The sequence below is a fragment of the Cyprinus carpio genome, chromosome A18 (assembly GCF_018340385.1).
Source record: "Cyprinus carpio isolate SPL01 chromosome A18, ASM1834038v1, whole genome shotgun sequence".
NCBI lineage: Eukaryota > Metazoa > Chordata > Actinopteri > Cypriniformes > Cyprinidae > Cyprinus > Cyprinus carpio.
Window position 1 is genome coordinate 28,787,778 of NC_056589.1, and position 15,124 is coordinate 28,802,901.

Below are 15,124 nucleotides of genomic sequence, written 5' to 3' on the forward strand. Positions count from 1 at the left end.
AACACGTTTATAAACGTGGACGGGAAAGATGTGATGCCAGAGGTCAACAAGGCTCTGGAGAAGATGAAGGTCTTCTGTCATGTGAGTGTCATATTTTGATTTCAATCTTTGTTTTATTCAGAACTTCAAAAAAATCTTCTTCTTTTTTTCAGTGTATGATCATCCTTGTGTAAGGGACCCCTGCCTTAAAATTTAGCATATAGTTTATTTTTTAAACTGTGAAAAAAATAATACTATAAATATGATACAAATATTATTTGGAAAATATTTAATTTCTATTAAGTTACATTGTTGTTTATACAGATTTATTATTTATTTATATATTTACTCATTTGTTTACGTATTCATTTGAATAAAATTTTTATTATTTTATTTGTTTGATTGTTTGTTTTAAATTAACATTTTATTAATTCTAATCAAATTATTTATTAAAATATTTTATTCAATAATTTAAGCTTTTCTGTATTATTTATTTATAAATGTACTAATTTATTTACTTTTTTCATTTTAATCACATTTTATTTGTTTGTTTGTTTGTTTGTTTGTTTGAAATAAATATTTTATTTACTTATTTTAATAAAATTATTCATTTCAATATTTGTTTATTTTAATCATATTTATGTATTATTAAGTAATCATATATAAATAGGTATTTTTTTGCAAACTGGGTTTCGTAAAGTCTGTTTTGTGTGTGTTTCAGGATCCATTAATGGTGACAGACAATGTCTAACATTGAAAGTGAAAGTGAAAGTCGTGACATTTGTCAAGTATGGTAACCCATACTCGAAATTGGTGCTCTGCATTTAACCCATCCAAGTGCACACACACAGCAGTGAGAAGTGAACACACCGTGAACACACACCCGGAGCAGTGGGCAGCTATATCCAGCGCCCGGGGAGCAACTGGGGGTTCAGTGCCTTGCTCAAGAGCACTTCAGCCATGGGTATTGAGGGTGGAAGAGAGCGCTGTTCATTCACTCCCTCCCACCTACAACTCCTGCCAGCACCGAGACTCGAACCTGTGACCTTCTGGTTACAAGTCCAAATCTATAACCATTAGGCCACAGCTGCCCCCACGAATTTATATAGTGTGTTGATGGAACACACATTGCTAAGACTCTGGCTGAACTCGACGCTGAGATGCTTTCATAACTCAAAACAGTCCAAAAAGAGCATTTTCTAAAACTAAGCAGGCAAATCTTTTTCATGTAAACTCATGTTGCATGCAAAAAGGCAAAGCAAGTTTATTTATATAGAATATTTTAAACACGGTAGTACTTTAAAGTGCTTTATAGCAATATAAAATGTTCTCAAACATTAGCACCAAATCATAGATTCGTGATAACGTTCATAGATTTGTATTACTATTTTTTTTCTGAAACGTTTAAGTTGGATGTTTGTGCAATGCTTTTTAAATGTTACTACTTGTTTCAAAACATTCCGAGAACATTCAAATGTAACATTCCCACAACATTTGCAAAATGATGAAATGGAATGTTTAAAAAAAACATTGGGTGTTTCAGCCCAAAGTGAAGTACTTCCGCATCGACCCGGAGAACATGTTTGAGTTTTGGGACGTGAGTGTCGTAGTCTTGGACCTGTGAAGAAGGTGTCTGTACATCTGCTGGTAACCAGAGTCTGACACTGACTCGCGGCCGAGCAGAGGTCACACAAAGGCTGGCTCACTGTAAAGGCTGACAGGCTACTTTTAGTCATTGTTGATATTTAAAGGGCAAGGTTCCTTACTATCCTACTGTATTTATTATGGACTCTATATGCTCTTTGGCATATGCATGTTTGCTCATTTAAAGAAAGGTTTGATGTGTAGTTGGATTTGTGTTTACAACAATGTTATTTTAGTAGCAGTGAGATACTATCATAGTTTTTATTAATAGTATGAATTAGTTTTTATTTTTATATTTTGTTTATTATATTTTTTGTTAATACTGTACACACATTTTTGTCAATTTTATTTGTTTTGTTTTTTTAATATGTCTAAATAGTTTTTAAGTTTACATTTTATTTTATTAACATATTATATATATAATTATTATTAAATATTTTATAAAATGTTGTTTTATAGTGTTACACATTATTTTGTCTATATAGTTTTTAAGTTTATGTTTTTATATATATTTATTTTATTTCAGTTAACATTTATTTTATTCCAAGTAACAAAAATTTTTTTTTATGGTTTTAATTTTAGTTACATTTAAATGAACAAATCTTGAAAGAGCATGTTTTGTTATTGTTATTAGCTTTTGTTTTTTAATGTCTATAGTTTTTAATTTTCATTTTTTAGATTTAATTCGATTTCTGTAGACATTTATTTCGAGTTACACATTTTTTTTATTGTTTTTCTTTTATCCATTTTATTAGTTTTCTTTATAGTTTTTTATGTTTTTTAATGATTTTAGCCTGAAATTATTAACAAAACTTGAAAGAGCATCCAAAATGATCATTCAAATAATAAAAATGCAGTAAAACTAATGTATTGTACATCATTAGATGAACTTGAATTCTTTTTTTCTAGTGGGTTGGTGGACGATACTCCTTGGTCTGTCCATCGCTCTTCATATCGGTGAGTGTTATCATGAAGATATCCAGAATGTGTGAGAGATTCTCAAATCTGTCTGATCTCTTCTGTCTCAGGATACGAGAACTTTGAGAAGCTGTTGGCTGGAGCTCATTGGATGGTGGGTTTTATTAGTGAAGGAGCACATGATCAATATTTCACCTTCATTAGCAATGTCAAATTAAACTCACTTCAAATATTCAAATTCAAAATCAAACATTTTTGTATAATGACAAGCTACCATTAAAAAGTTTGAGACCAGTGAGATTTCAAATGGTTTTGAAGGACGTTTCTTCTGCTCACCAAGGCTGCATTTATTTGATCAAAAATACAACTTACAACAGCTGTTCTCTGTGTGAATATCTGTTAAAAATGTAATTTATTTCTGTGATTCTTTAATGAATAGAAAGTTTAACAGAACCACATTCATTTGAAACAGAAATCTTTTGTAACATTAGAAATATCTTTACTGTCACTTTTCATCAATTTCATGCGTCCTTGCTGAATAAAAGTGTTAATTTCTTTTACAAAGCTTACATAAACCCCTGAATCTGCATTTGTGGCAGGACACTCATTTCCGTACGGCTCCTGTGGATCAGAACGCACCCGTGCTGCTCGCTCTGCTGGACATCTGGTACATCAGCGTCTTCCAGGTGGAGACTCACTGTCTGCTGCCGTACGATCAGTACATGCACCGCTTCGCTGCTTACTTCCAACAGGTGCGTCTCACCTGTAGAGCTAACACAACACACACAACACCAGCTAAAGACTGCATGCATTTTATACTGACAGTGCAGTCATCAAAAACACTAATGTTATGGGAATCTATTGCTGTGATTTATAGGGTGACATGGAGTCTAATGGAAAGTACATCACTACTGAGGGTAACCGGTTGAACTATCACACCGGGCCGATCGTATGGGAAGAACCGGGAACTAACGGACAGCATGCTTTCTACCAGCTCATTCATCAAGGTTCACTCGCTGGCCCACGCAACCTGGAGTACAGTATGTGTGTGTTTTGGTGGAGAAGCATCTGCCTGACCCTTCTGTCTCCTCCACAGGAACTCGTATGGTTCCTGCTGACTTCCTCATTCCTGCCCAGTCTCAGCATCCAATCAGAAACAACCTCCACCACAAGGTACCGAGCTGCAGATCCAGCGATGAATCACATGAAGGGACTCAGATCTATGGAAGCTTATTTCTGCCATGGAATAAAAATAAATAAATGAAATAAAAAAGGTAAATGTGATTTTTTTTTCTCTCTCACACACTCAATTCAGACTTTATCGCAATTCTGAATTTACATCTCGCAATTCTGAGTTGTTGTTTTTTTCAGAATTGCAAGAAAAAAGTAATTATTGTGAGACATGAACTCAATTCTGAGGGAAATAGTCATAATTATGAGATATAAAACAGAATTATAAGGGGAAAAAAAGTCAGAATTATGAGATATAAAGTCAGAATTGTGAGATATAAATTATGAATTATGAGATATATACTCTGAATTATGAGATATAGGTGAATAATTATGAGATATAAATTCAGAATTATGAGATATGAACTGAATTATGAGATATAGGTGAATAATTATGAGATATAAATTCAGAATTATGATATATAAATTCAGACCTGTGAAAAAGTCTTAATTATGAGATATTAATTCAGAATTGCAGAATTGCAGAATTGTGAGATATAAATTCAGAATTATGAGGAAAAAAGTCAGAATTGGGAGATATAAACTCAAAAATATGAGATATAAATTCAAGAATTATGAGATATAAATTCAGAACCATGAAAAAAGTCTTAATTATGAGATAAATTCAGAATTATGATATATAAATTCAGAACCGTGAAAAAAGTCTTAATTATGAGATATAAATTCAGAATTGGGAGATATAAACTCAAAATTATGAGATATAAATTCAGAACTGTGAAAAAGTCTTAATTATGAGATATAAATTCAGAATTGCAAGACAAGTCAGAATTGTGAGATATAAACTCAAAATTATGAGAAATAAATTCAGAATTATGAGATATAAATTCAGAATTATGATATATAAATTAAGAACTGTTAAAAAAGGCTGAATTATGAGATATAAATTCAGAATTGCGAGAAAAGAAGTCAGAATTGTTAGATATAAATTCAGAACTGTGAAAAAAGTCTTAATAATGAGATATAAGTTCAGAATAGCAGGAAAAGAAGTTATAATTGTGTGATATAAACTCAAAATTGTGAGAGAAAAGTCATAATTGTAAGATGTAAACTCAGAATTATAAGAAAAAAGTTAGAATTATGAGGTATAAATTCAGAATTGTAAGAAAAAAAAGTCTGAATTGTAAGAGAAAAAGTCGAAAAGACCTTTTTTAATTTTTTATTCTGTGGCACAAATAAGCATGACTCAGTATGTGTTGTGTCATGTATTTTGTATATACTCACTTTGCAACATCAACGCTGTTATTGAACTGAATTAAATCAACACTGAACTGAACTGAGCTGAATAATGTCACTAGTTTCGTGCTTTATTAATGTGAAGCTGCTTTGAAACAATCTGTGCTGCACTGTAGAAATAAACGTGACTTGTAGATCCTGGTGACAAACTTCCTGGCGCAGACGGAGGCGCTGATGAAGGGAAAGACGACAGAAGAGGCAAAGAAAGAGCTGGAAGCTGGAGGACTGAGTGGAGAGAAGCTAGAGAGAATTCTGCCACACAAAGTGAGAACATAAAGTCAAGCGCTGGCTTATACTGACCTCGACAGGACACAAAACACACTACACCCTACTGCTCTCACTAAATCTGCAGTATGCAGTATGTATAGCATGCACAGTATGCAGATTTTCGATATACATGCAATACTCACATTTACCAAAACGTGCATTTGATCTGACAATGCAATCTGCTCAGCATGACCTTTTGATAAATGAATCATAAGCAACAACCTTCTTCTTGACTCACGATTTGAATTTGAAAAATTCAGACATTTCTTCAATTAAAATAGGATTAAAAATGTGTATATGTTATATGAACACAGCTGTATTGTGAGTATTTTGATCAGTGGGGATGAGTCATCCACCGTATCAAATAAAGAAGAAATTGAACCTATTTAGTTTTTATTAATTTTATTTCAGTTTTAGTTTTATTCAATGTTAATGAAACGGAATGAATTTATGTATATAATAAATAAATGTATCTCTGATCCTTCACTCAAGTATAATTTGTTAAACCTGTTTAAATGCTAGTTTTATTACCAGATCAGTGTTATTTTAGTCATTGACTTAGTATTAGTTTTTATTAATATTTTAAATTAACTTTTATGTTCACTTTTGGCAATTTTGTGTGTTTTGACATTTTTTATTTATTTATTTATTTATTTAATTTAAAATATATAGTTTTTATACATTTTTTATTTCAGTTTTTATTTTAGTTAGTTAAGTATATTAAGTTGAACTAAATGAAAATGAGAAATGTTTCCTTGGCAACTACAGCTGAAATAAAAAGTTTTTTTTATATATATATATTTTTTTTATTTTTTTTATTTATTTTTATTTTGTATGTTTATATTTTATTTAGATAGCGGTCCTCAACTCTGAACCTCGAGATCCACTTTCCTGCAGAGTTCAGCTCCATTCCTGAACAAGCTCGTCACGGTCTTCAGGAAAGTGCATCTCAAGGTTCAGAGATGATGATATATTTTTAATGGTTTTATTTTTAGTTAACTGTAATCAGCCTGTATCAGACTCATTCTCTGACTCACAAATTCCCGTATGACTGTGTGTCTTCTGTCGAGACTCAGAGTGGAGCTCGGGAAACAGCTGATCGAAGATCGAACTGGAGCTTCAGGATTTCAGCGGAGGTCACTTCTCACGAGTCCTCCATCAACTTCCTCAAGAAGAACTTCTCTTGAATGAACCGTGAAGAGAAGCTTCACCTTTACCCACAATCCCCTGCACCCAAAACCAAAGCACTGTAGGACACCTGCAGCAACACGGCTCACAAAACTAGGCTGAGGAATGAAGCTTGTCTCAAAAGTGCACCAATATTTTTAAAATGAATTTAGATTAGTGTAATTTTCATTGACAATTAATCCATAAATTAGCAGTATTATGTTTATGTTTATTATGTTAATTTATGATTATGCAAAATCAGAAATGTTTTACACTGAACTCTGTGATAAATCTAAAGCACCTTGTGTTTTACAATTTTTACTTCATGAAAGTTTCTGTATTCATCACATGACAAGTTTTTTTTTTTTCCCCAAAATAAATCACTTTGCATAATTTCTGAGACTCTGGCTATGATTCAGAATAATATCATACAAATAGCACTTGGTTTTGTTTTAGTATCATTGATGTAATATAACCTTTTTTTGTTAATATTTTGAATTATATTTTAATTTTATATTTTCTGTTTTCACTTTAATTCTGTTTAAAGTTTTAGAAATTCAGTTGCATGATTTTGTCTTTTTTTTAGTTTTGGGTTTTTAAATATTTCTATATAGCAGTATCATTTTAGTATCATTGAGGTATTATTATAGTTGTTTTTAATATTTTGAATTAGTTTTTATTTTATGGCTTTCATTTTCATTTTAGTTACAGTTTTAGAAACTTCTGTGTTTTGTCAGTTTTTATTTTGGGGATTTTTATGTATAACTTTACATGTTTATATTTATTTCGGTAGTTTTAGGTATTTTAATACATCAAGTTAAACTAAATGAAAATCAAAAATGTTTCTTTGGCAACTGGTTAAAATAAATACATTTTATTTTATTTCAGTTAACATATATATCAAATAAAGATTCTTTTATGGTTTTAGTTTTAGTTAACTATACTAAACCTATTATTTATATATATATATATATATAAATTTGTATTTATTACATTTAGTTTATTAAGTTTGAATTATATTTCCTTAGCAACTAGCCAAAATACAGTAAGTGTAAGTTGTTTACGATATATTTTTTAAGTTTTAATTATAATAGCAAGAAAACTATATAAAACTTAAAATATGACAAAAAAATTAAATGGTATATAACACTATTTTAGGTGTAGTAAATAATATGTACATCATGCATGAATGCATAATCAAATGTAAACCTTGAATGTAATCTAAATCTGCCAAATGCACAAATGTAGATAAAAATGTAAATGTATGGATACGCAGAGCACACTGCACCGGATACTGTATCCCACAATGCAATGCCTTCAACTTTCCATCTTCAAGTGTAACATCAGTTTTTATGACACCTGCATCTGATTTCCATAAAAGAGCAGAAGCACGAGCAGGTTCTTCACCAGCAGGTGGCGCTGTAGGTCCATGTCCACGACAGTCCCTTGGTTCCCAGTGTTTCTGTCTTTTCAGAACATGAGGTCAAAGGTCAGCTGTGTTCAGCTCCACTCAAATCCCCAAAGCACACAGAAACTGAACCGAAACACATCTGGAAAACATCATGCGAGCGAAAATATTCTCCACAATCAGTAAAAGAGGCAGATGATGTTTACTGTAGGATTACCACACAGAAGCATCCATTCACGTGAGTTTCTGTAAATAATTTCTGCATCTGATGAGATGATTGACAGGTCACAGAGGAACCTCAGCGAGAGATCAGATCGCTGTATAATGTGCCTGTTGCCTAGCAACACATCTTTCACTTCAAACATCACCTGCCCAGTTATTTTCAGCCTTTTCCTTGAAAATAAATAAATAAACAGTTAGAAAGAAAACGAGTTCTGAAATTTCATCTGAGCAGAGACAAAACAGCAGAAAGCAAAACGAATGAACATTTCAGATCATCACGAGAATCTGAAAGGCAATGTGGTTGCCGTGGCAACAAGGGTAAAAACTGTCCTAGTCATCAAGAGCCAATGGTGATCTGGCAGTTCCTCAAAATAGACAACAAACTGTTGCTTCATTAAAGCAATAAACGTTCAACCGAGAGATAATGTGAGATATGAGTGTTTGGACACATCAGCCACCCTGAAACACACTCGTGTCTTCATCAGTTTTGCTCATTCGACTTTTAATCAGCTGGTGTGACTTTTAGTGGACGTATGAACCCAGTTGATTTTGTTATCTAATATAAAGAAATGTAGTGTCAACAAATACTTTGAGCAACTGAGCAATTATTAAACTATTGAACAACTATCTAAATGTTTGGTCTGTTTCATCGACTGTCCAACCGTTCAAATCAGACAGCAATGACATAATCTAAGAACTGATATTACTCATCCAGTCAACGCTGTCAACACCGGTTTTGATTTGAGAACAAACATGAACATTATTCTTTCATTTCTGAGAATTGTAAGTTTATCATTAAAACAAAACCAACAGAAATGACCTCCTGAACTGCACGAACAACATTTCAGGAAGGATCACTGATTAAGCAGAAAAACCTGTTCGTATCTCATTCGTGGAAAAATCACCTGAATCTGTTGAGAAATTCTGCTTGGGGCCTAAAATCACATTTCCCTGGAAACGTCTGCATGTAATTTCGACTGTAATAATCATATCCACATACAGCTGCTCTCTCGTCTAACAGCAGTAAATAACAGATGCTTTCGGTGATATCAGCATGATTTATTTGAATTTGGATACTAGACACAAATGAAAGAGCATCATGTTATTTGCACCATGCATGCATGCATCACTGTTTTATTGCATGAACTCATTTTAACTCATTTAACTGCATTTTTGAGGAAAACATCACAATGAGACAATAATGTTGCATGCTACTGCTTGAAATGTTCTTTTGAAAAGTCAATCCATATTGCATCATTTTCACATGCTGTTATCCACGTTATTAGTGTCAATATTTTATTGTTTATTGCAAACTGCAATATTTTATCATATCACCATAATCATAAACACACTGGTTTGTAGCACAAACACTTTGTTATTCTTAGTTATTTACCAATAGCAGGAAATGAATCGGAAGTCTCCACATTCACTTCTGCGTTGCAAAATAAGGTGAACAGCATTGCAATCCGAACCCAGCCTTTGATTTCATTTCTGTTTTCATCTGACCAACTCTGGAGGGTCACTGACACCAGATTTCATCCATCCTCACTGACTTTTATTTACTCAAACTCCAGACCAGCGTCTGACAGAAGGCCAGCAGAGACTCACGGAAAACTTTGCTACTGAACTGATCTCATCATACCACAACAGTAATAATTCCTCAATCTTGGAATGCAGTGCTTGAAGGCCGAAGCGAATGGCACAGATGCGGCGCAGACACGGCTGGATTTACGGCACGCACGCTGGACACATGCCGTTCCCACGGACGGATCCATGAGTTATGGAAAGCTCGCTGGAGAAGCGTGGGCAGAGAGATTTTGGGTGGTCCTTTGGCCTGCAGCTCGGACACTGTTACTGAAATAGAGCTTACAGGGAAAAACTGTCCCACACATAAAGCACTGATCTGGGGTCAGATTCCCTCTGAACTTCTGGATCAGATACACAGTGTTCTGTGAAAGCCCTGAAGACCTCAATTTAGAGGAAAAAAAGTCTGCAGGATATAAATTCAGAATTGTGACTCGGAATCCTGACTTCTTTCTTTGAATTTTTCCTTCTAAATTGTTTCCTCCATTGAAAAGGCAAAGCGTCTTTTTCTCACAATTCAGTTTTTTTCTATATTGCAATTGCAAAAAAAAGTTTATATCAAGCATTTCTGAGTGAGGTCATTTTGACTTTCTGTCTTATAATTCAGACTTTGTTTCTTGAAATTCTGAGAAAAAAAAATCAGAATTGCAAGATATATAAACACTTTTCTCACAATTCTGAATTTACAGCTCAACTCTTTATTCTTTTCTCTGAAATCTGAATTTCCACTGTATACTGTGTGTGTGTGTGTGTGTGTGTGTGTGTGTGTACTGTATATATATATATATATACACACACATAAAGGTAATCTTACAATTCTGACTTTGTTTCTTGCAATTCTTCACAATTCTGTGTTTGTATCTTAGAACTGAGAGGAAGAAAGTCTGAATTGTGAGATAAAAAGTCGTAATTACCTTAAATATCACACTGAATGTTAAATACTCCAAAACAATAAAAACAAATGCACCTAAAGGTTTGATATGCCCTTGTGAAAAACTTGTTACACAAAAGAATATACTTCAGGTGAACTGAATGTTTCTGGACACATGATTGCAGGTTATTTACAATTAGATGAAACCATGGGTCAAAAAAGCACTCAAATATGTTCAAATAATTCAAAATGACTTCTTTTGTCTTTGAAATATGGTTAAAGTGTACTGCTGAATGTATGGACAAGCATTTATGATGAACTGAAATATTCTTTAAAGTCATTTCTTTTGAAACTCGCATGCCATGTATTTAAATATATAATCACACATTTGTAATGAAGTTGCAAATTAGTCCATTTAAAATATATTAACTTTAAATGTACTAGCACACTAGAGTAAAAATTATAATAAAATACTTGACGTGATTTAGTATGTTAGTCAACACATCTGAATAAGTGTACTTCTTTAAAGCATGACAAAAGCTTATTAAAACAATGATTTAAGATTCACTTTAAAGTAAAACTTGTAATTTGAAACTGTACTTTTTAACAGTGGATTTAGTGTCTCTTTCTAAGTGCCCTTTTATTTTATTAATATTGTATCTGCAGGTAAAACACATCATTTATACACTGTCTTCACAGCTGTTTTAGTGTCTCTCACATGTGCCATTTATTTTATATGTAGTATATTTCTGCATACTGATATAAACCCAGATTAACACAGATTAGAATTAAACCAGAGGCCAGAGATTAAGAGAAGTTGTTCTGTGAGATTTAATGAATGTTCAGACTGTGTGTTTGAGTGTGTGATGCTCCAGCGGTGTGTTTAATCCAAAAATCTTCTCAGCAGCATTAAAATCACCACAGGAGCTGCTTTATAGAGGTCGGTGGATTTTATGTCTGCGTTGCTTCTGCTAGACAGCAGTGAGATCAAATCAAGAGTAAACTGAGTCTCAGATGACGTCTCAACAAAGTCTCAAACTGGGCTCACTTTTATCTGAAGAACCAAAGTCTGCAATGAATATTCAGAGATCTCAATATGAGCTCAATCACCTTTTGTCACGAGTTTGATTGACAGGCCATCTGACCAATCATAACTCTGATTCTGCCAGGGTGGGTCTTTGCGAAGGGATCTAAGCAGCTATAAAGGTTCATTTTACAGCATTTATTTAATGATTTTAATGACTTGACTGACTTTTGACTTTTATTAAAAGACTCATTAAAAATCTATCCCATCCAATAAATAAATAATTTAAAAAAAATTAATTAAAAAAAAAACAAATTTATATATATAATATATATATATATATATAATATATATATATTGTAAAAAATTAATAAAAATAATATATAAAATATATATATATATTATATATATATATATATATATAATATATAGATATATATATATATATATATATATATATATATATATATATATATTTTTATTATTATTTTTTTTCCTTTTTTTTTTAGATTTGGCCAATACAGCAAAGAGAAGTGGGGAATATAAGGACAAATATATCTTCATCAAAATTAAATTAATTATAAATACCAATTTTGTTGTGTTTAGAGAACTGTGCAGAATTTTTATTTTATTTATTTATTGTTATTTATTAATTTATTATAATCACATTATTTTTTATTCATAAAATATTTTATGTAAATCAACTGAAAGTGAGAATCAGTATTGTTTTTGTTACCGAGATGTCATTTTGTATTAAAAAAAAATTAATAAATAAATCACAGTCACTCAGTTTAACTACAAAAACCACTTTATTGAAAAAGCAGATTACATAAATCTACGGTTAAATGATACGTCCGGACTTTTCATACATTAAATAAATTTAAACTTTTCATGTTTAGATAAATAAATCTACTTTGCTTTTTATTTATTTATGAAATATCTAGGAAATCAAAACATTGTACGATAAAAAAAGAGTGATGCAACAGAACGTAAGATGTGCATTTTTTAAGAACTAACTGAAGGAAAAGCTACCGTTCATTGAATCTCTGATAAATGCAGGAAATACATTCTACTCTCTTTATTTACAGGGACTCTAGCGTTGTGCTATGCAATAGTAGTACGTTTAAAAAGTGGATTAAGACAACGTGGACAAAAATATTACACTTTTTTTCTTTTAAAAAAAAAAAAAACATAACACTTGTGGGAATGATCTGAAAGAGGAAAAATCTGAGGTTACTGAACTGTTCAAAGAAATATTCTGTCTAGAGAAGAGAATATTCAATATTCACACTGTCGATTACCACAGAAAATACCTCAGTAGAAATGATTTTCTCTGGCAGTCGACGGCATGCCACAGACGCTGTACATTAATCCAGCTAAATCTCCAAAAACAAGGTCAGGATGCCTTCATGTGCTTCCGGTACAGTAATCAGTCAGCAAACACACATCTTCATGAGTTTTACAGTCTGCTTTGCAGATAAGAAGCCACTGGACTCTCTCTATCAGGACTTCTCAGGTCAGGGAAACACACACAGCCTGTTTCTGTCAGTAGTATTACAGCAGACGTCTGTGTGGAGCACGAGAAGCATCTGAGACGCTTAAAGGAACAGTTCAGTCAAATATGAAAATGTGCTGAAAATGTGTTCACCCTCAGTTCATCCAAAATCAGGATGAGTTTGTTTCTTCATCAGATTTGGAGAAATGTTAAATTGCATCACTTGCTCAGCAGTGAATGGGTGCCGTCAGAATGAGAGTCTAAACAGCTGATAAAAACATCACAATAATACACAGCACTCCAGTCCATCAGTTAACATCTGGAGAAGACAAAAGCTGAAACAAATCCAGCATTAAGTTAAAATGCATGTCCATAATCCATAATAACACTTCCACCAGTGAAAAAGCAGTCTGGTCTAAATCAGGAGAGAAATCTGCACAAAACAATCACCGGTTAAACAGCTCTAAACAAATTTGTGTCAGAATTTTGATGTGAGAGACAACAGGAGCTGGACTATTTCACTGGAGAAAGTGTTATTATTTTATGTAATTTTTTTAATACAAACACACAGCTTTTGTCTTCTCAAGACTGGAGTGGTGTAAATTATTGTGATGTTTTTATCAGCTGTTTGGACTCTCATTCTGACGGCACCCATTCACTGCTGAGCAAGTGATGCAATGCTACATTTCTCCAAACCTGATGAAGAAACAAACTCATCCTAATCTTGGATGACCTGCGGGTGAGTTCACTTTCAGCAAAGGTTCATTTTTGGGTGAACTGTTTATTTAAGTGTCTAAATACTCATCGGGGTTGCTGTATTTGACACAGGCACACACACAATATCATACACACAGTGGCCCAGCCACTAGTGTACACAAACACATACACAACTACACACAGACTCTCTTTTCCACTCGTGTCCTAAACAGGTGCGACGTGATGCAATAAGCTTCCAGCAACACATAATTTTTGTTCCTGTGAATCTAGACAAAGAAGAAGCTCAAGTATAACATTCATTCTGACATCATTCCCAGACTTCTGCGTGTGTTACTTCATCGTTTTCATGACTTTACTATTATCCTGACATGTGCAAAATGTTCTGTTGCCTTCCGCTTCATTGCATCGCAGCTGCTAAAGACGACGTGTCGCACACAAACACAGGTCTCCGGCCTGGCTGAGTCCAGCACATCCAGGCTTGACCTTTGACCCCTGCACACCTGTAGAGTCCCTTAAGAGTCTCCTGAGACACATCACAGCGCGTCTCCTCCACGTTAAGGAATATATAAGGCAGGAAGGCACCTCATCCAGAGACAAACCAGTGTCTAAAGAGCGTGACGGAGGAGTCCAAACGTTTCAGTGGAGGAGATCCTCCGCAGTCACAGATCCAGCCCCGTTCTGCTGGTGTCAGGTCGTAACACAGCCGGAGAGATTCATGTCAGACCTCTGCTAAATATACATTTGTTAGTCCATCTATGTCCAGCAGGTTTCACACCGTCACCTGGTGAAGTAAAGCCACCGGTGTGCCGGTGATGCATCAGTGTTCAGACCATTGCTGCCGTTTAAGTGATGCTTAAAGGGACAGTTCACTATTATTTACTCATCCTCATGTAGTTCCAAACATGAACAAATGATGGACTATTTAAGGCAAGACACCACAGTCTAATAAGAAAAAATTATAACTATTAGATATCACAATACATTCCTCGGTTGATTAATCATAGTACATTTTAAGGGCATTATTTTGTTTTGTTTTATGTTATGTTTTGATGAGATATGGACGCATTATTAAATACACTGCAAAAAAAAAAAAAAAAAAAAAAAATGAATTTCTTACTTAGTATTTTTGTCATTTTCAAGTACAAACATCTAAACATCCTTAAATCAGGATACATTTAACTGAGAAGATTTTAAATCTTGTTTTCTGAAAAATGTATCAAAATGAGAGAAAAAAAAGAGAAAAAATATCTGTCATAAATAATCTCTGAATTAAGATTATTTTTCTGACCCCATTGGCAATTTTTTTTTCTTGTTTTAAGCAAAAACAAACAAAATTTGGATACA

General features: G+C 33.1%; 1 protein-coding gene across 1 annotated transcript in view; it reads left to right on the top strand.

Moving 5' to 3' along the window:
* LOC122148649 (glucose-6-phosphate isomerase-like) overlaps positions 1-5,640 on the top strand; it is a 6,550-nt gene extending 910 nt beyond the window's left edge. Inside the window, exons 3-9 of the mRNA XM_042775847.1 lie at positions 1-81; positions 1,523-1,576; positions 2,533-2,580; positions 3,102-3,293; positions 3,419-3,548; positions 3,638-3,714; positions 5,161-5,640. The exon at positions 1-81 is cut by the window's left edge and continues 39 nt beyond it. Coding sequence (XP_042631781.1) covers positions 1-81; positions 1,523-1,576; positions 2,533-2,580; positions 3,102-3,293; positions 3,419-3,548; positions 3,638-3,714; positions 5,161-5,301 — 723 coding nt within the window. The 3' untranslated portion in view covers positions 5,302-5,640. The remainder of the gene's footprint in view (positions 82-1,522; positions 1,577-2,532; positions 2,581-3,101; positions 3,294-3,418; positions 3,549-3,637; positions 3,715-5,160) is intronic.
* Positions 5,641-15,124: the final 9,484 nt, after the last annotated feature.